General features: G+C 44.8%; 1 protein-coding gene across 1 annotated transcript in view; it reads right to left on the bottom strand.

Annotated features, from left to right (window-relative positions):
- Positions 1–699: 699 nt before the first annotated feature.
- The window catches only part of RAB11FIP4 (RAB11 family interacting protein 4), a 68,315-nt gene continuing 49,274 nt past the window's right edge, over positions 700–19,740 (bottom strand). The window contains exons 8-13 of the mRNA XM_030208380.1: positions 18,084–18,224; positions 17,459–17,540; positions 11,557–11,694; positions 8,431–8,589; positions 7,387–7,530; positions 700–2,344 (exon numbers count right to left, since the gene is read on the bottom strand). Of these exons, the coding sequence (XP_030064240.1) occupies positions 2,228–2,344; positions 7,387–7,530; positions 8,431–8,589; positions 11,557–11,694; positions 17,459–17,540; positions 18,084–18,224 (781 nt within the window). The 3' untranslated portion in view covers positions 700–2,227. The remainder of the gene's footprint in view (positions 2,345–7,386; positions 7,531–8,430; positions 8,590–11,556; positions 11,695–17,458; positions 17,541–18,083; positions 18,225–19,740) is intronic.

Raw genomic sequence — 19,740 nt, 5'->3', positions numbered from 1 at the left:
AGGTGGTTCAGAGACCGGAGTGCAGATGCTGGGACGCCGGGGAGAAGGGGAAGAGAACAGTGTGGCGCTGCAGCTCCACCCAGGCCCACCCGCAGCTACGCCACTGAGATGGACTGTTATAAAGCTACCCTCTCTATAACCACAATGAACTGAGAGATTCCGACAGCTAAACCGATGCTTCTTCAGGTGCTAAGAACGACTGGACATTGCTATTATGCCTTTGTCTGATGTACAGTATTATATGTTTGTATCATGCAAAAAAAACAGCACAAAGGGCCTTTAAAAACAAAAGGGAACACAGTTTTTGCATTAAAAAAAAAATCCTTTAATAGTGAACTTTGATTGAAGAAAGACCCGACACGGGCCGTGTTTCGGTGCTACCACTCACGCTGCTGCCATGTGAGCTTCGCACTACATTTTATCCGGAGGAATATATCACACAAAATTTTGGAAAGCATCAGCCTTTTGAAATTAGTCTATTGAAGCCTCCTTGGTCATTGGTGTGACCCCTGACGCAGGTGCGGTAGCACCGAAACACGGCCCGTGTCGGGTCTTTCTTCAATCAAAGTTCACTATTAAAGGATTTTTTAAAATGCAAAAACTGTGTTCCCTTTTGTTTTTAAAGGCCCTTTGTGCTGTTTTTTTTTTTTTTGCTTGGTCTTCTTTTTCTGTACTGTGCACACACAGAGAAATTTGTGCCTACCTGAAACAATTTTTCCCCATGTGCGACACTGGAAAACATCAAGTTTGCTCTGTTAACTAGGTTTTTACTATATATATATGTAAGGAAACTATTATAGCACTGGACAGCAGTTAACCAGCTCCTTAAATGCAGGATTCTATATACTACGATACTGAGACGGAATTTGTTTTTCAGGACTAATAAATCACTAAAACCATCCAAGTGGACCATCTACCAACCAGAAGAAATGATCTGCTATGTAATTTTTAAAGAACTTTTGAACAAGTTTCATCTACGGGGAAATGGCACACTGCAGTTAAGTGGTTTGAATTATTTAAAGGGTAGCAAGAGGTTTTTAACAAACAACGATTTGATTTTTATCACCTTAAATACGTTAGTAAATAGTCATCTCTTTCTTTGCGTGTCTGTTGAAATCTGTACATTAAGAGGCTCGTTTCAAAGCACATAAGTCTTAGAAAGTTACATATGTTACTATGAAACTCTGCGAGTCTATGTGCTTTGAAAATGAGCGTCTTAAGTCTCCAGTGCATTACCTATCGTTTCATTTTCTTATTTTTTTTTCAGTATTTTTCATCGTATTTACTTTTTTCCCTACTAGTAAACACTGCATGTGATAAAATATAAGCAGTGGAAAAATATATATTCATAACACATATTTTTTCCATATATATATATATAATATATTTTGGATACAATCAGTGTACGTATCCTTAGTGCATTCAGGTAAAACGATCTCTCCAGTCACAGTGGGTAATATTTAGACGTGAATACTCTATTCCACAGCACTTTCAGCTGACAAAGTTACTAAGATCATCTGAAAGGCATCCTTGTATTAAAGGTTATCCACTTCTTCACTGCTTTCTCTGGCCTGATCTACCAATGTGCCATTACTGAGTAACAAACGGCCAGTGTACTAAGGAGCACAGCAATTCACAGAGACCCCGTTCGTTCTATACAGCTGCACACCTCAATTATTTTGGGATGGATAAAGCCAAAATGGCCAATTAGACTGAGCAGTTTGTGTACTGACACTTCTGCACTGAGATGGATGGGGCAGTATGTGGCTGTGTCATGTGAAAAATCCCCCACCTCCCTCCTCCAAGACATGCTTGCAACAGTTCCTGTTGGGTGGGGGGTCACTGGCCAAGACATCTTTGTCTGTCTTTTTTCCCTTCTAAAGAGAGGTAGAGTGATTTCCAGTAGCATCATGTTCCAGTCTTATTCACAGTTCAGTTCTAATCATCATCTTTAGCATAGAGTTGTAATTATTATTATTTTATATAAATATTAAAAGTGCATGTAAAGTCGACTGAAAACAAATTGTATATTTTGCCAAAAAAATACCTCCAACACATCACACAAAATCTAAACACACAGGTACCTATGCACACTCGTACTCATGCACACTCACACGCTGTATTTCTTCTGTACATATCTGTATATGATAACGTGACGTTCGGATCCAGTGGCGTGTGACTGTGGCTGTTTCCGCTTTCATACATTTGTTTTGCTCTCTGAGGTCTCTTAATTTTTAATCTCCAAGATTGATGGATTGTGGTCCAGGATTGCTAGAATAATCTTGTCCATGTACTGGCGAAGTCGGTAGTTTATCTCTTCCTGTTCTTTAAGGGCTTCCATGAGCTAAAAACATACACAAGCAGAGGCTGAATGAAGATCAAATATTCATAATAAACCCACCAACGATGGCCCTGGGGGGACACTGTTCCCGCTAAGCTGAGCGAAAGTCCTCCAACTGCATTGCTACCAGCAGGGGGTGGTGCTTCAATATTGTGTTCAATCTCTAGGGACAGGCAGGTTCCCTGGAGTCCTGCAGAACTTGACTGCCCCAAACTAGCGAAAGTGATAGTGAAACAGCACCCCCTAATGGCAGGACTGTACATGGAGGACTCTCACTCAGCTTAGAGGGAACAGTGCCTGGGGAGCCTCAACTATTAGGAGTCAGATGTATAGGGGGTAATTTGATAACACAGGTGCTAAAATTTATTTACCGATTATGCACATAAAGATATCTCCCCAATACTCAGCGCTATTTAACCGGCTAGAACAGCTGTTAACCGGTTAAATAGTGCCTAACCGGCTATCCGCTGATATTCAGCAGGGAATAACAGGCTATCCCCGTTTAGTAGATAGTAGATAGCTGGTTATATTGCCCGATATAACCAGCTATCCACCTATTTTTAAAGCCGGTTTAGCGGCCATATCCACGTGAAAAGGCGGGATATCCTTTTCTGGTTTAAAAATAAACTGGCTAAATTTTAATATTGACTTAGCTAGTATCTTTAAACTGGTGAAAAACAAACCGGATATTCAATGCCGGTCATCAGAAACGGCTCGGCATTTAATACCCAGGCTCAGCGCCTACTGTGGTCTGAATATCAGCATTTAGGCATGAATATGAGCACATATACACACAACTACCAAAATTCACCTAAGCGCTATTCTGTAAATACATGTACTTACATACAGGGGCAGAGCTAGACTTCGGCGGGAGGGGGGTCCAGAGCCCGAGGTGAGGGGGCACATTTTAGCCCACAGGTGCCACCGACCCCTCCCCCCATTGCTGACCCCCCCCGCCGCCACCACCAACTTTGCCGCCCCTCCCTGCCGCCAACCTTCTCGACTCCCCCTCCTGCCGCCAACCCGCCGTCGCCTACCTTTGCTGGCGGGGGACCCCAACCCCCGCTAGCCAAGGTCCTCTTCTTCCCGCAAAAGGCTTCCTTCTGTTTCTGATGTCCTGCACGTTGTACGTGCAGGACGTCAGAAACAGAAGCCAGCAAAGACAGGCGACGGCGAGAGGGGGGGTTCGACAGGGTCGTCGGTAGGGAAGGTCCAGGGCCAAATCTACGGGGGCCCAGGCTCCCCCTGGCCCCACATAGCTACGCCACTGCTTACATAGCATGTATTTGCAATGGGGGAGGGGGTGTATTCACATGGACAGAGATTGAGCGGGATTCTCATGCATAACATAGAATATTATAAGTAACTCATGTATCTGCTGCAATAAGGTGCCTAACCTTTAACCGCATATAATATCTGGTTATGCTAGTGCTTCTATAATGGAAAGGAGGTGGGAGTAACTAGTGAAGTAATTACATTTGCCAGCGACACAAAGTTATTCAAAGTTGTTAAATTGCGAGAAGGTTGTGAAAAATTACAAGAGAACCTTACGAGACTGGGAGACTGAGCATCCAAATGGCAGATGACATTTAATGTGAACAAGTGCAAAGTGATGCATGAGGGAAAGAGGAACCCGAACTATAGTTACATGATACAAGGTTCCACATTAGGAATCACCGACCAGGAAAGGGATCTAGGTGTCATCGTTAATGATACGTTGAAACCCTCTGCTCAGTGTGCGGCGGCAGCTAAGAAAGCAAATAGAACGTTAGGTATTATTAGGAAAGGAATGGAAAACAAAAATGAGGATGTTGTAATGCCTTTGTATCGCTCCATGGTGCGACCGCACCTCGAATATTCAATTCTGGTCGCCGAATCTCAAAAAAGATATAGTGGAATTAGAAAAGGTGCAGAGAAGGGCGACGAAAATGATAGCAGGGATGGGACGACTTCCCTATGAGGAAAGGCTAAAGCGGCTAGGGCTCTTCAGCTTGGAGAAAAGACGGCTGAGGGGAGATATGATAGAGGTTGTTGGTGCCGTAGGCAAGCAACTATGAGGCCCTAGGTAAAGGCAGTATCTTTCAATCTTAGTCAAGTCAATGACACAAAAAATTATGACAGACGTTTTCACAGCATTAAGGAGCCATTCTAGTGAAGCCTGCGATCAGGTGACAGCGCTGTAAAAGATTAGTCACTTACTGACTAACCTCTACTAAAGCACTACTAGAGGTACTCAGAACATAAGAGACAGACCCTGTCCCGTGGAGCTTATTACAGACAAAGCAATCAGGAGACGGAAGGAAGTAGCTTGATTCCTTTTTCCTGTGGTGGTTTCTTAGCCCACTCCTCTGCTCCGCTCCCAGCCCGCGGTGGTCGGTGGACACTCGTCCTATCTAGTTTTTCAGCGGTTATTAGAAGTTATTCGTTATTGCTGATATTTAGCAGTGGTACTCGGAGAGCTAGCAAGGCAGGGTAAGACAGCTTTTTATCCAGCCTCTCTCACCCGGAAAGTTATCTGCGAATTGGCGTGAAACATGGTGGTTCCTGGATAGCGTCTGGCTCCACATTTGCTCCACTCCTGGACCTCCTTGGCATAGGTGCCGACTCTGTGGCTGCTCAAGCACCCCCAATAATTTGGGGCAGTGGCATAAAGTGCCTGTGTTTAGTCACTATTGGCTGCCCTCCTGCTCCCTGCACCCCGTCCCGCTCCCTGCCCTGCATCGCTTTCCTTCAATTTTCTGGGCCATCGGCAGAGTCAGTGAGGTAAACACGCTGCCTTCGGTGGCCCGGAAGCTTTCCCTCTGCTACAGTTTCCTGTCCCGCATAGGAGAACGCTGCAACACAGGGAGAGCTTCCGGGGCCGCCGAAGGCAGTGTGCTTTCCTCACTGACGCCGCTGGCGGCCCGGAAAATTGAAGGGCAGCAGTACATGGAGCCAGAACAGGTGACGTTAAAAAGCTGCAATTAGGTAAGTCTACTTTTCCCTCTCCTCCGTGCGGCTGTCGGTCATCCCCGTTCACACAAAACAAAGCGAGCGAACATACGAGCTGCTCTATCCACATTCTTCTTTATTGTTGGTAACATTTTTATTTGATCTCGCTCATTTTTTTCAAACATGCTGACGTTGCAGCATATGGATGTACACAGGGGAAGTATTGAGTAATTAAATTCTAAATTGTAAATCATTGTGTCATTTGAAGGGGCTGGTTATAGGGATTCTCTGTATTATTACAGAGATGTTTTCACCTAGTAAAGGGCCACCAAAACAAATACCATGAGAATCAGGCTTATTTATAACTACAATTTTAAAAAAATACAAAAAATTAATTAGGTTGAGACCTGGGAGCAGTTAACGTCTTTTTTTTATTCCTGTGGCTGCATCAAAAGAAAAAAGATGGCATGGGGAAACTTGCTCCTTTTTGTTTTGTGGAATGCAGTGGTTAATATAAAAATGCACTTGCCTTTTTTACTACTACTATTTCACAGAGAGGTATTGAATAATGAGGTAGGGGCTTCCTTCATGCAGAAGTTCTGTCCAGAGGCAGTCTAAATGTGCCAACATTGTCCAGTTCAGCACACTCTTAGCCACCAAGTTCATACAAAGTTAATTATGCTCAGTGGAAAATAAATCTGTTGGCTCAGGCTGCCTGCTATGTGAATATTCCATTACTAGTAAAAAAAGCCCCGTTTCTGATGCAAATAAAACGGGGGCTAGCAAGGTTTTCTTCTGTGTGCATGTGGGAGTGTGTGTGTCCCTGCCCTCTGCCCTCTCTCCCTTCCCCTGTGCTGTCTGTTCTCTCTGTCCCCTCCCCCCTCGGACTCCAGTCCCTCAGTGTTTCCTGCTGTGCTGTGTTTATGTTACAGAGATAGTAAGGGTTTCTGCCCTCTCTCCCCTCCCCCCTCTGAGTCCTTCACTGTTACAGAGAGAGCGATTTGATTTCGTGCTTTGCTGTGTTTTCCTTCACTGTTTGTGTTACAGAGAGAGCGAGGGCGGGGCAGACACTCATGGGGAAACCGGATATCTCTCCCCCTTCACACTTCCGGCTGGAGGCTTCATTTAGAACGTTGGTGGTGCCTTTTATATATAGAGATTATTGCTACCAAGTATTACATATTAAGGGCATTTACTTTACACTTTGTTTTAATTCATTTCTCCAGTCCTTACTTGCACATGGTTTTGCTTTATAAATCCAAGGTTGAATCCTGAGGGTGGTTGAACAATTAGGTATAAACTATGTTTATTTTTAATTAATTAATTGGAATATGTCAGTTTTTGGAAATGCACATCTCTGATGTTTTCCATTTTAGTTGGTTTCTTGAGGTTTCTAGTTCAGTTCCTTTGCCTTCATACTGATCTCTGGTCCCTTGTGATATATTTGTTGTGTCATGTGTTTTTCCATGTATGACCACAGTGTGCTATTCTGAATAGAGATCTTGTTTTTTTTTTTTCCATTAGGTAGTGTATTGGTGTTTTAGGGTCCAGTGTAATATTTACACTGCTGCCTTTTCACATATGAGGTTGTAACTCTTCGTGTCCTGGCAGTTAGTGCTATTATGGTATGGTAATGTTCTGGGTGTGTCTTTGCCCACGTTGGTATATACTGTTAAAGATGTCTTAACAAGATGTGGTTTGGATTTTAAACGTTCAGGAGACAATGCTTTGATTGTGTAGTAATGTCTCAGGAATAAGGAATGGTATTGCAAGCTAAAGTTCAGGAAATGAAGCCTCGTGTTATCTGTGAATGCAATCTAGGACTATTTCTTTTTTTGGTGCTGGCAGCCAGAGGGAGAATATTGGGTTATGTTCAGCACACCCAATCATTTTGAAAAGTTGGCTCCTATACTCCCTAGCACTACCGGATACTGGCGTGACAGGATACTCAGTGGCACTATCTGGTTAATTGCTGATGAATAGTTAGCCAGGAGCCCGTCAGCAGGAGTTAACTGGGTAGGAAATATTCTGAGCATCAGGAAAGGCATAGGCAAACTTACAGTGAGAACGTAATAATAATAATAATTTAATAATTTTTGAAGCAGATCCGTTACCTCATCCCTTGACGCAGAGTCGATTTCTGCAGCTAGAGACTGTGCCTTTGTCTGTGTGGCAAAAAGATTCTTTGCTTCATAAAGGCTAAGACTTAGGATCTGTCCATTGAGGTCATCATTTTGGTCTCGAAGTTTCTGATTCTCCTGTTAAAACACCACAAAAATCTCATGTAACTGTTGCCTATCTTTCCAAGTCTGCAGGGACATGTTATCCTCCCCCAAAAAACTTTTGCCATACTGTAGCATACAAAATATACTGAAAGATTCTTGATATTGTCATTTTGTGCCATCCTGGTTATCCATTATAACAATCTACTTTCTTTTCTTGGGATTGACCATGCCGCCTCTGTGGTGCTTTTGACCCCAACTTCATCAAAGAAGAGACTCAAACTCATGGTTCCTTAGGCCACGGAACTAGAGGTTGACTACATTTGGCCTTGTTTTGGTTTCAGACGAAAATGCTGGTGCATTTTCAGCCAAAACAAACTTTTTGTGCATTATCCTGTAGTTGCTCTCCTCCTCCTCAAAACCAAAGGAGCTCATACTTGCCCGGACCCACCTGTGGGCATCCCTCCCAGACCCATCTTACCATCCTGGTGGTCTAGTGGCTATTGTTTTCAGAATCAAAATGGCAGCCATGACTTCCAGCGGCAGTCTCATGAGATTGCTGTTGGAGGCAATAGCAGCCATTTTGAGACTGGAGCTGGCATGGGCAGGACAAATTGGGTAGCGGTGCAGGAGAGAGGGAGTGAGGGGCTGCTTCCTTTCAGGAGCAGATTGGGCAGCCAAAACCGAAAAACAGTTTTGTCACCCTCTACACAGCACTGTGGCATGAGCCAGGAAGCCTGGCCCTATTTAATTCAATTTTAAAGCACCCATCAAGTCACCATATTTCAGGCCAGCGATGAGAGCGCTTCAATCTTAAACTGCGCCTGTAAAATGGATCTTTATCAGCCTCCTTATATGGACCCGAGCCAGGTTTTGTCTGGAGACAAAGACCCTTAAATAGGTTATGGGTACGCTCGAGAATAAATAATCCCTTACCAGTTTCAGCCGCTTGATTTCCTGCTCCAGTTCCATTTCTCTCGTCCTCGCATTAAACTCGCTCACAGTGGAGCACGAGCTCCTTCCCCGCCCGGGGCGTTCACAGTCCAACTTAAATAACTGCAGATGTTCCAACTCCTTTCGTAAATCCTCGATAAGCTATTGAGAAATGGGAAAATTAATGTATAGTCACCACTGGGATACTCAAGTGGGCCAAGAAAACATCCTGCTTATTCCATTTCCAAATGTACAACAGGCTTTGCACATTGCAAATGCTTTATAACGTTTAAGGATAGATTCTCAAAAGGTCACCGACATTTAGGTGCTGGGATGATGCTCGCTAAGTGCGAATTCTATAACGCCAGTTGTGCGCGCAACTGCCGTTATATAATACATTAACACCCCCCCCCCCCCCCCCAGGGGTGTGCTGGTAAATTTTTAACAACAGGCTCTTTCTCCGGATGTAGGCAGCTCTGCAGTTGGAAGGGCCAGGGGTTGCTGGGGGGGGGGGGGGGGGGAGCAATACTTGCCTCTCTCTCCTTCCTCCCTTCGTACGGGCACGCTAGGCATACCTTTGCTGGCAGCCAATAAATGGACTGCCACCACTCCCAACGTCTTGCTCTGAGCAGCATGCTGGAGAAGTCCCAGCCTGCTGCTCAGAGCTGAAACAAGGAGCGGGGAGCAGCAGTAGTCTATTTACTTGGCTGGCAAGGCTCAGCATCCCCACAAGCAAAGTAAAAGAGAATTCAGCAGGGGGCCCAAGCCCACATTTTGGGAGCCAGTTGTTAAAGTAGCCATGGAGGGCCCTACTTTAACAACCGGCTCCCAAAATTCTTAAAAACTTAACAACCGGCTCTTGCGAGCCTGTGAGAGCCTGCTCCAGCACACCACTGCCCCCCCCCCCCCTTTTAGAAAGGCGCGCTAGCAGCTGCGTGTGGTAATATTGACACAGCCCCTTCAAAGTGAATAGGCTGTGTCGGTATTGCCGTTAGCTTTGTAAAAAAAAGGGGGGGAGGGGAAGTCTGCATTTACGTGCCTAACTTTATGTGGGGGACTTATGCCAGCTCAATGGCTGGTGGAAATGCTCATGCCTAAATATAGGTAGTTAGGCACATACCCCCCCCCCCCCCCCCCCCCCCCAATATTCAGCGCTATGGCTCCTGGCCGCTTAAATAACACTTAACTGGCTATCCACTAATATTCAGTGCATTGCCGGCTAAATAATGCCACCGAAATAGCAGGTCTATCTTAGGCTACTATGGACTAGATTCTCTATATCACACCTAAAAAAAAAAAAAATAGTGCACAAATGAAATTAATCATTATTTTATTGGATCGGTAGGGTATGTCTGTTCAAAAAGGCATACCCTACCGACCCAACTTAAATGCCTGTACCCTGCAACACAACGAAACCAAAGCTCGTAATGGACATATAATAACTCTTCCTCTCTACGATTCCCTAATGTGTCTGTTACACATGAACCTTATTCTACCACAACATTACTGTATTTGTTCATACCGGAATTGGCGAACGCCTTTACGGTATTATGTAAGCCACAATGAGCCTGCACATAGGTGGGAAAATGTGGGATACAAATGTAACAAATAATAATAATAATAATTTATAGAATAATTCTAAAATTTCCATACGGAATATAAAATACGCCAAGCGCTGATACATGCGACTAAATTTAGTCACGGGCAATTAAGCCAAGTAAAACTATTATGCACGGAACAGGTGTATTCTGTAACAACGCGTATAGATTTTAGAAACGCCCATGACCCACCCATTCCATGCCCGTGGCCACGCCCACTTTCAACTAGGCGACTTTGAATTTACGTGCACCACGTTACAGAACGCAACTTGGAGTGCCGTTTATAGAATAGCACTGAGCGCTCATTTTTTTTGTCATCCAAATTTCGGCGACATTTACCGAGTCTAGACCTTTTTGACAAGCTTTTGAAGGTATAGCTTTCTTCAGGCCAGTTATAAGCGAAAGAGGTCAAAATCAAAATATTTATAGTGAATGAAAAGCATTCCAATGACAGACTCGAGGGAGAGGAAGGGGTGGGGGGGGAGAGGAATAAAACAGGGGAGGTGGATGAGTAATCAGAAAACAACAAAGCGGTGTGATTTTATGGTTTATCATATAACTAGTAAAAAAGGCCCGTTTCTGACACAAATGAAACGGGCGCTAGCAAGGTTTTCCTCGGAGTGTGTATGTTTGAGAGAGCGTATGTGAGAGTGACTGTGTATGAGAGAGAGAGTGAATGTGCGTGTGAGAGAGAGTGAGTGAGTCTGAGTGCGAGTGTGTCTGTGAGAGAGAGAGTGTGTGTGTGAGAATGAGAGTGTGTGCAAGTGCGTTTGTGAGAGAGAGAGAGAGAGTGTGTTTCACACAGATACAGTGTGTGTGAGGGAGAGAGAGTGTGTGAGACACAAGACTCTCTGTGAGACTGAGTGTATGAGACCAAGAGAGTGTGTGAGTGACTGTGTGACACAGTGTGAGACATAGTGTGCGAGAGACAGTGTGTGAGAGTGAGAGAGAGAAAGACATTGACTGTGAGAGAGAGAGAGTGTGTGTGTGACAGATACCTCCCCCCCTCTCTGGTGTCAGGCCCCCCCTCCCTCCCTCTCTCTGGTGTCTGAGCGTTACTGTGCAGGACGCTGAGCTCTGGCTGTGCTTCAAGGAACTGACCAATCCTATTTAATAGAATGCACCTTCAACATTCTGAAGCCGAGAAACCTCGTGTGGTTGGTCACTTCTGCTTGTGACGAACCCGGAAGTACGTGATGTCAATTCAGGAGATGGATACAGAGAGCAGGAATGCCTCAGCCATGCAGTCAGCTTCAGAATGTTGGAGGTGCGTTTTATTATATAGGATATGGAACCCATAACCTTGTTAAGTCTTATCTGGTGAGTGTCAAAATATTTTTTAGCCTACCATCCCGATCTGCATCAAATGGATTCACTGTATACAACAATGGAATCAACTGACCAAAGGGAGTTGGTTGCATGTTGCTCGTGCGTATGTTGTACAGCAGATGTTAGAGGAGATTGTTGGGAAATTTTGCCTATTTCCGGCAAGGAAAATATACTTCCCTTCAAAACGTCCAAAGGCACTGACCTCATGAGTAGCCTCTCTCTCCTTTTGAAAATGTTGTCGATTCTGCCTCAGTTTGTCCATCATCTTTTTGTACAAATCCATCTCGTCCTTCAGCCGCAGACTGGTATCTTCCAGTTTGTCCGACATTCGTTGCCTCTCCTGGAATGAGTAAGGTAGCATCAAGGAATGCGGGCCATGTCCTTCTTATATCATTACAACCCCTCCCTCCCTTTTCCACCATGTTTTCCTTACAGTTTTCAAAGAAATAGCTCTGCAAAATTTCACCCTATGGATCTTCCAGTTTTTCTACCACTTTGGGAAGAAAGAACTTATAGCTACATTTTGGCGTAACTAATTCCAAATCTGCAAAGTTTACTTGCGTCCCTGTGGGAAAATAATTTTGTCCGACAGGGACTGCTGTGCTTCATAGCAATGATTCTCAACCCAGGCCTTGAGGTACACCTAGTCTCATCAGGTTTTCAAGATATCCATAATGACTATGCGTGAGATAGATTTACATATCAAGGAGGCAGTGCATGCAAATCTGTCTCATGCATAGTCATTATGGAGATGGTGAAAACCTGATGGGACTAGGTGTACAAGGATTGGTTTGAGAAGCACTGCCTTAGACTGCAAAATATAACGTTCCAAAAGAACAATTACTTCAGCTCTCTTCTTTCAGGCCTCTGTAAGATGCTGCACTTCTGGACATCCATCACGGTATGTGAGCTCCAACACCTTATAGAGTTTTAAGAAGGGAAAGGGAAATGGGACTTGATATACTGCCTTTCTGAGGCTTTTGCAACTACATTCAAAGCAGTTTACATATATTCAGGTACTTATTTTGTACCAGAGGCAATGGAGGGTTAAGTGACTTGCCCAGAGTCACAAGGAGCTGCAGTGGGAATTGAACTCAGTTCCCCAGGATCAAAGTCCACTGTACTAACCACTAGGCTACTCCTCCACTAGCAACATTCCATCTAGAAGCCTGCCCTTGCAGATCAGCAATGCGGCCGTGCAGGCTTCTGTTTCTGCGAGTCTGACGTCCTGCTAGTGGAATAGCAACATTCCACGTAGAATCTCCAATAGTAGCAACAGAATCTCAATAGTAGCAACATTCCGTGTAGAATTTTCAAATAGGGAAAGGGAACTGGGACTTGATATACCATCTTTCTGAGGTTTTTGCAACTACATTCAAAGCGGTTTACATATATTTAGGTACTTATTTTGTACCAGGGGCAATGGAGGGTTAAGTGACTTGCCCAGAGTCACAAGGAGCTGCAAAGGGAATTGAACTCAGTTCCCCAGGATCAAAGTCCACCGCACTAACCACTAGGCTACTTGAAATATTAAGGAATGCAGTTTATAATAAGGTGCTTTCACTATAAAATGTGAAGGGTAATTATATAAAGGGAGTGCCTATTTTTGGGTGCCAAAACATGCCTATCTGGAGCCTATTCTTTAAAGAAAAGTAAAGTGTGGAGGTGTAGCCTAATGTTTAGTGAAGTGGCCTGAGACCCTGGGGAACTGGGTTCAATTCCCTCTGCAGCTCCTTGTGAATCTGGGCAAATCACTTAACCCTCCATTGCCCCAGGTGCAAAAAAAAAACGTATTCTGTGCCCACTAGGTACAAAGAACCTTCCTGTCTATAATAAGTAAACTGCTTTGGTTGTACCACAAAAAGGCACTATATCAAGTCAATGATCCTTCTAATACTTAATAGTGTAACAGGTCGAATATACTACAATATTTTAGGCACATTCATACCAACCATACAGTTAAATAACACACCATGGAGTCCTTTTACAAAGGCGCGCCAAAAAATGGCTTGCAGTAGTGTAGGCGCGGATTTTGGGTGCGCGCCTGTAAAAAAGGCCTCTTTTTTTTTTTTTCCCGAAAATGGACGTGCGGCAAAATCAAAATTGCCACGCATCCATTTTGGGTGTTTGACACCTTACCGCCAGCTATAGACCCAGCAGTAAAGAATCTGGGCGGTAGTGACCTACCCGTGTCAAATGTCACTTGGCACGCGTCCATTGCGCATGCCAGAAAATAAAAAAATATTTTTCAGACTCTTGTAGTGGACACGCGCCAAAATTGAAATTACCGCAAGGGTCACGCGGTAACCAGGCAGTAACTCCAATTTGGCGCGCATTTGGCACACGCAGGTCCCTATGATGGTTAAAGTGTGTAATTGAGAGCTCTGCCCATGCTCCACCTAAAGCACCCATGTGAATGCCCAGTACGTGTTATCAAAGACTGGCGCAGATTTACAGAATAGCATGCAACTGGAATACGGTGCTTTACGTGCACAGGTGTCCACATATGTGCATAAAAAAAAAATAGAATTCTGGCATTGTGTGCATTCTCATTGCCTATATCTGGATCAGGGGTTCTCAACCCAGTCCTCAGGACACACCTAGCCAGTCAAGTTTTTTCGGATATCCGCTATGAATATGCATGAGATAGATTTGCTTATAGTGGAGGTAGGGCATGCAAATCTATCTCATGTATATTCATTCATACTGTACAGCGTCACTCTGTTTGATGCAAGACCAACGGCTTCCAAAGCTAACAAAAAAGTGGAGAAAAAAAGACCTCGCTATCAAAACAATGTTCACCAAACTACAGCATCAAAAAAAGCTCTACTTCAAAATATATCACAAACATATCAAACAGAGTGAGAACTGCAACACTCAGTGCTCTATGCTGATAAATCACTTTCCATTTCCAATGAAGTACAAGTACATTACAGAATTGTTATACTTCGTTGGAAATCGATTGGATGGGTGGCAGAGCTGGTGGTTGGGAGGCGGGGCTAGTGCTGGACAGACTTATACGGTCTGTGCTGGGGCTGGTGGTTGGGAGGTGGGACTAGTGCTGGGCAGACTTATACGGTCTGTGCCGGGGCTGGTGGTTGGGCGGTGGGGATAGTGCTGGGCAGACTTATATGGTCTGTACCAGAGCCGGTGGTGGGAAGCAGGGATAGTGCTGGGCAGACTTATACGGTCTGCGCCAGAGCTGGTGGTGGAAGGCGGGACTGGTAGTTGGGAGGCGGGGATAGTGCTGGGCAGACTTATAGGGTCTGTGCCAGAGCTGGTGGTTGGGAGGCGGGGTTGGTGGTTGGGAGGCGGGGACAGGGCTGGCCAGACTTATTCGTCTGTGCACTGAAGAGGACAGTACAAATAAAAAAGTAGCATATATGAATTTATCTTCTTGGGCAGACTGGATGGACCGTGCAGTTCTTTTTCTGCTGTCATCTACTATGTTTACTATGAAAGTGAATTATCAGCATAGCAGATTAAGTCCTGTTTGCAGTTCTCACTCTGTTTGATATGTTTCTGATATATTTTGAAGTGGAGTTTATTTTTTTTCTGATGCTCTAGCTTTGTTAGGGTTAGCATTTGTACGGATTTCCCCGGACATGTCCTCTTTTTGAGGGCATTTCCGGGGTGTCCGGCGGATTTTGCCTGCACGCACGTTTGTCCAGATTTCTGGACAAACTTGGGCGTGCGTGTATGCGGGCGGGCGATCAGCGCCGTGGGTCTGGTCTGGTCTCCCCTCCCCTTCCCTACCATGTTCCCTGGTGGTCTAGTGATGTCTTCGGGGCAGGAAAGAGCCCCCTCTTTCCTGCCCGGAGCGCTACCTCCCTTGTCCATCATCCTTCTCGGTTGGCTGGGGATTCAAAATGGCCGCCGAGAGTTGAAGTCTTGGGAGGCCGCTTCAACTCTCTGCGGCCATTTTGAATCCCCAGCCGAGACCGAGGAGGATGCAGGCAAGGGCAGGCAGCGCTCCGGGCAGGAAAGAGGGGGCTCTTTCCTGCCCTGAAGATGTCACTAGACCACCAGGGCTAGATAGTAAGTGAGGGGGGGCGGGGACGGGGTATGGCTGTGATGGGGCGGGGCAGGGGGCGTGACACGTGTCCTCTTTTTCAGAGGACACAAAATGGTAACCCTAAGCTTTGTGAACATTCTTTCGATAGCTCAGGTCTTATTTTCTCCACTTTTTTGTTAGCTTTGGAGGGCGTTTCTTTGGGTCTTGCATCAAACAGAGTGACGCTCTATAGTTGGTATACAGAAAAAACTGAAGTGAGTTTTCTTATTAATGCTTCTAGCTCATGTTGATAGTAGGTCCTTATAGAATTACCCATAGTGCTCTGCAGTATAGAAAAGAGGGCTGTGGGTCAATCAGGGACAGATTAGACTTGATGGACGTCTGGTCTTTTTTCAAGATAAACCAGCTGTGTAACAAGAGACTCTGGCCGAGGCACTTCAGCAACACGTAAAACAATCGTTTTAACTGTTTCATTTATTTGTATTATTATTTTTCCTTTGTTTTGTGGAGTGATATAATTTTAAGTTCTTATTTTCTATTCTCATGTCTACTTTACCTATCTTATCGGATTAATAGTGTTCTTTTTTAGTCTGTAAACAATTTTTGATGTGGTGACACCAAAGGCCGTATAGTAAGTTCGCAGTAAACAACAAACAATTTGTTTTTCAGAATGATTAGAAACTGAAATTTTTTTTGGTTATTAGATCAGACAAATAATCTAACTCAGCCTTTAGACCACAATGTTACACCTGAATTTTCACCAGCCTGGTGGTTTAATTTTGACATGCTTCTGATTAGCAAAACTGTGAAGATGTGGGTACTGACCTGTAAGTTTGCGATATTTATTTATTCTTTAACTTGAAACTTTTTATTATTTTTTTTTAAAGCAGATTTGTAGGCTGCAAGCAGTTCAGAATACTGCAGCAAAATTAGTAGTAAGTGGTATAAGATTTGACCATGTGACCCCTTACTTGATATGGCTACACTGGCTCCCTGTAGGAGCTAGAATTGAGTTTAAGGTTTTGCTTTTTGTTTTTAAAATTCTTTCTGGTTTTAGCCCTTGTTATTTGACTGATTTGGTTAAACTTTATATTTTGTGTTCAATGGTGAAAATAAACCTGGCTAATCAATCTAAGGCTCAACAACGAACATTAGTAGGTCCGGAGCTCTGGAATCTGCCTTCATCTTCTATTTGCAACATTAAGAATGATATGACTGACGCAGTTTAAAGACCCAGGGCCCTGTTTACTAAGCCGCGCTAGAGGCACTTTAGCGTTTTTAGTGCGAACTGTGAAGGCGCCCACATTATTCCTATGGGTGCCTACGCAGCACGCGCTAATTTTGTGCGTACGCTAAACATGCTAGCGCACCCTAGTAAACAGGGCTTGTGGTTGTTTAACAAATATTTGGTCAAGCCTAAATCACTAATTCCTCATTCTTTAGAATGATATGGTTTATAACAGCTGTTTTGATTCGTTTGATTGTTCTGATTTTTTGGTTTTATGTCCTTTTTCTGTAATCCATTCTAAACTGGTTGGTTGAGCAGAATGTAAAAGACCTGAATTAAATTAAAATTATTTATTGATTGGATTGGTGTGGTCCTTTCTGTACACAGTGTCCTATTGGGCAAAACTACTACTACTTAGCAAACCAGTGATTCGCTATGCCTTCCCCAAATACTTTGAGGCTGATTTTCAGACCGTGGGAGTTAGACCAATTAACTCTTGCGGTCTGCGCTGAGACCCGATATTCAGTGCTGGGCCGTTTCCGGTGACCGGCACCGAACATCCGGTTTATCTTTGGTTGATCAGAATTTAACCGGCTAAGCTGATATTCAGCCCTGGCTAGTTAGATTCAGACTGGCCAAAGATTTTCTAGGGTTGCATGCAGCCAAACATGGCCGCCAAATTTAGCCAGTCAGTTTAAAAAAAAAGGGGCGAATAACTGGTTATGGTTTTTCCGGAATTTAACTGGCCAGGTGCTCATCCTGGTTGGTCAAATACTGCTGAACATGGGGGGGGGGGGGGGGGGGGGGGGGGGGGGGGGGGGGGGGAAGGGGTTGTGTTTTGCTCTCAATCCAGGCCATTACCTCATCTAATTTCTCGGATTGCGACCTCAGTTTGGCCACCATGGTTATAAGCTCACAGTTTTCCTCTTCAAGTTCTTCAACCCTACGAATACAATACCAGAAAGAAAGGCACGCATGAACGATCTCGCCGTCAACAAAGAACAATAAAGTGTAAATGCAACAATGATTTTCTGGCTTTAAATTGATCAAGTACCCCTCTTGATACTCCTATAGCATCTATAGTGACAATAAAGGTACGGCACCTGTCAATCCGTAAATTAACAGGGGGGGGGGGGGGTGCCACGGAGACCCATGTGGCCAGGGGGTGCCGCAAACCGAAAAGGGTTGGGAACGCCCTGGATTAAGTGCTGCTGAAATCCCTAAATAACGCCGCGCACATGTAATTTATCCGGCTAGGAGCCAATCCTGGTGGGCTTACATCGCTTTGAATATTAACCTGACCTCCCCCCCCCCACCCCCCCCAAGCATGTTCCCCACAAATGCTTCCTCTCAATGTGGCTAACGTTCACACAAACATTTAACAGCATTGAAGCAGGGCACGTTCCAGACAGCTAAGATGCTTTACATACATCATTTTGAAAGCTGACTTCACAATGACACTCATGTTTCGCATTCGCTTCTTCACCTTTCATTTAGCAGCTCAATTTCCACACTTTTTTCCTTCTCAAGTCTGCTGTACGTTTCTCGGTGTCTCTTCATCTCATCGTCCAGGGTTTGGTCTGCTTTGGTCTCCTGGTCTTTCAGCAGCTCTTCTAGCTCATGGACTCTATAGAGGTCATTATATTTCAATAAATTATCATTTCCAGGAAGAACAGATAAAAATCTGATCAGTGCACTCAAAATTTGCAGATGAAAATTCATATTTCATTTGTGCTGTAGCGATGAGAACCACTGCTTACAGAAACAGAAATTATGATAGGCCATAAGCTCCATCTAGTCTGTCCGATTCCCAGTGGTGTACCAAGGTGGGGGCGGTCTGCCCCGGGTGCACGCCGCTGGGGGGGGGGGGGTGCCGCGCGCCTGTTGGCCGAGTCTGCTCGTTCCCTCCCTGCTGCTCCCTCTGCGCGGAACAGGTTACCTCCTGTTCCGGGGCAGAGGGAGCAGCAGGGAACGAGCGGACTCGGAGCAGACAGGCGCGCGGCACCCCCCCCCCCCCAGCAGGTAAAAATGCACTCGGGGGGGGGGGGGGGCGCATCGGCGATCCGCCCCGGGTGTCAGCCAGCCTAGGAACGCCACTGCCGATTCCATTACCAATGTGCCACCCATAATCCCCAGCTGAACTTTCGCTCTCTCTCCTCTTTTCATCATAGTTGGAAATCCTCCCTGTGCTTATTTCTAGGCTTAATTCTGTTACATTTTTCATGTTTTCAACCACCTCCACTTCCAAATCTGTATCTACCACCTGCTTTATGATATAATTTCTGACTTTGCTGTTGACTCTAGCCCACTGGAGCTTTATGCTGCGATCTTTTGTTCTGGAGCATTATTTCCTGTGAAAAAAAAAAAAAGATTTCTTTTCTTTTTTCAGAAGAAAGGCTGATCGAGAACCAGAAGACGTGGTAACATACTGACTTGCCTGATCCATTTCGGTAGACTGAAGCTCACACTCTTACTGGCGCTGAAAATACCACAAAAATACTCTCAAAAGCTCTCTAGTTAAAGACTGAACATTGTTTTTTTTTTACACCTCATTTTCAGTCAGCAAGGCACTTGTATCTGATGAGACCATGGGTGGAGTTTGGGGAAGGGCCTGGGGCACCAGTGCTGGGGGCAGGAGGGCTTGAACGGGGCACCTGTCCTTACATTACTTTCCCGTAATAGCAGCAGCTGCCAGAAATTCGGTGGGAAGGCCTGAAAACTGCACAGGCCCTGCCCCTTGCACAGGTTTCCTAGGTAACAGGAGGGGCGGGTCCAGAGCTTGTGCAGTTTATAGGGCCTGCACTGAATTGCTGTTTTCTGACGATTGAGGTTCTGTGATCAGCTACATTGGATTTGGTTCTGGTAATGAAACAGCTGGGTTTTGCCACATTTGGACTAACGCAACGTGTTGCTATTTGGATTCCCAGAGAGAGACTTCTACCATTTGCAGTTAGTCCAAATCACAGCAGCAAAACTGGTTCATGGCTAAAGGATGCTCAGTCACGTTACCCATTTCAGTAAAGTACAGGGGGTACAGTACAAAGTGCTGCTGTTACTATTTAATTAAGATTTTGCAAGGCAAGGTGCATTCTATTTGGTCTTTATGTTAAATCCCTATAGGTTGGGTTGGGTGTTGTGATCCC

Source organism: Microcaecilia unicolor, chromosome 6 (assembly GCF_901765095.1).
Source record: "Microcaecilia unicolor chromosome 6, aMicUni1.1, whole genome shotgun sequence".
In the NCBI taxonomy this organism is placed as follows: Eukaryota; Metazoa; Chordata; class Amphibia; order Gymnophiona; family Siphonopidae; genus Microcaecilia; species Microcaecilia unicolor.
This window is presented reverse-complemented; position numbering and strand designations above follow the sequence as displayed.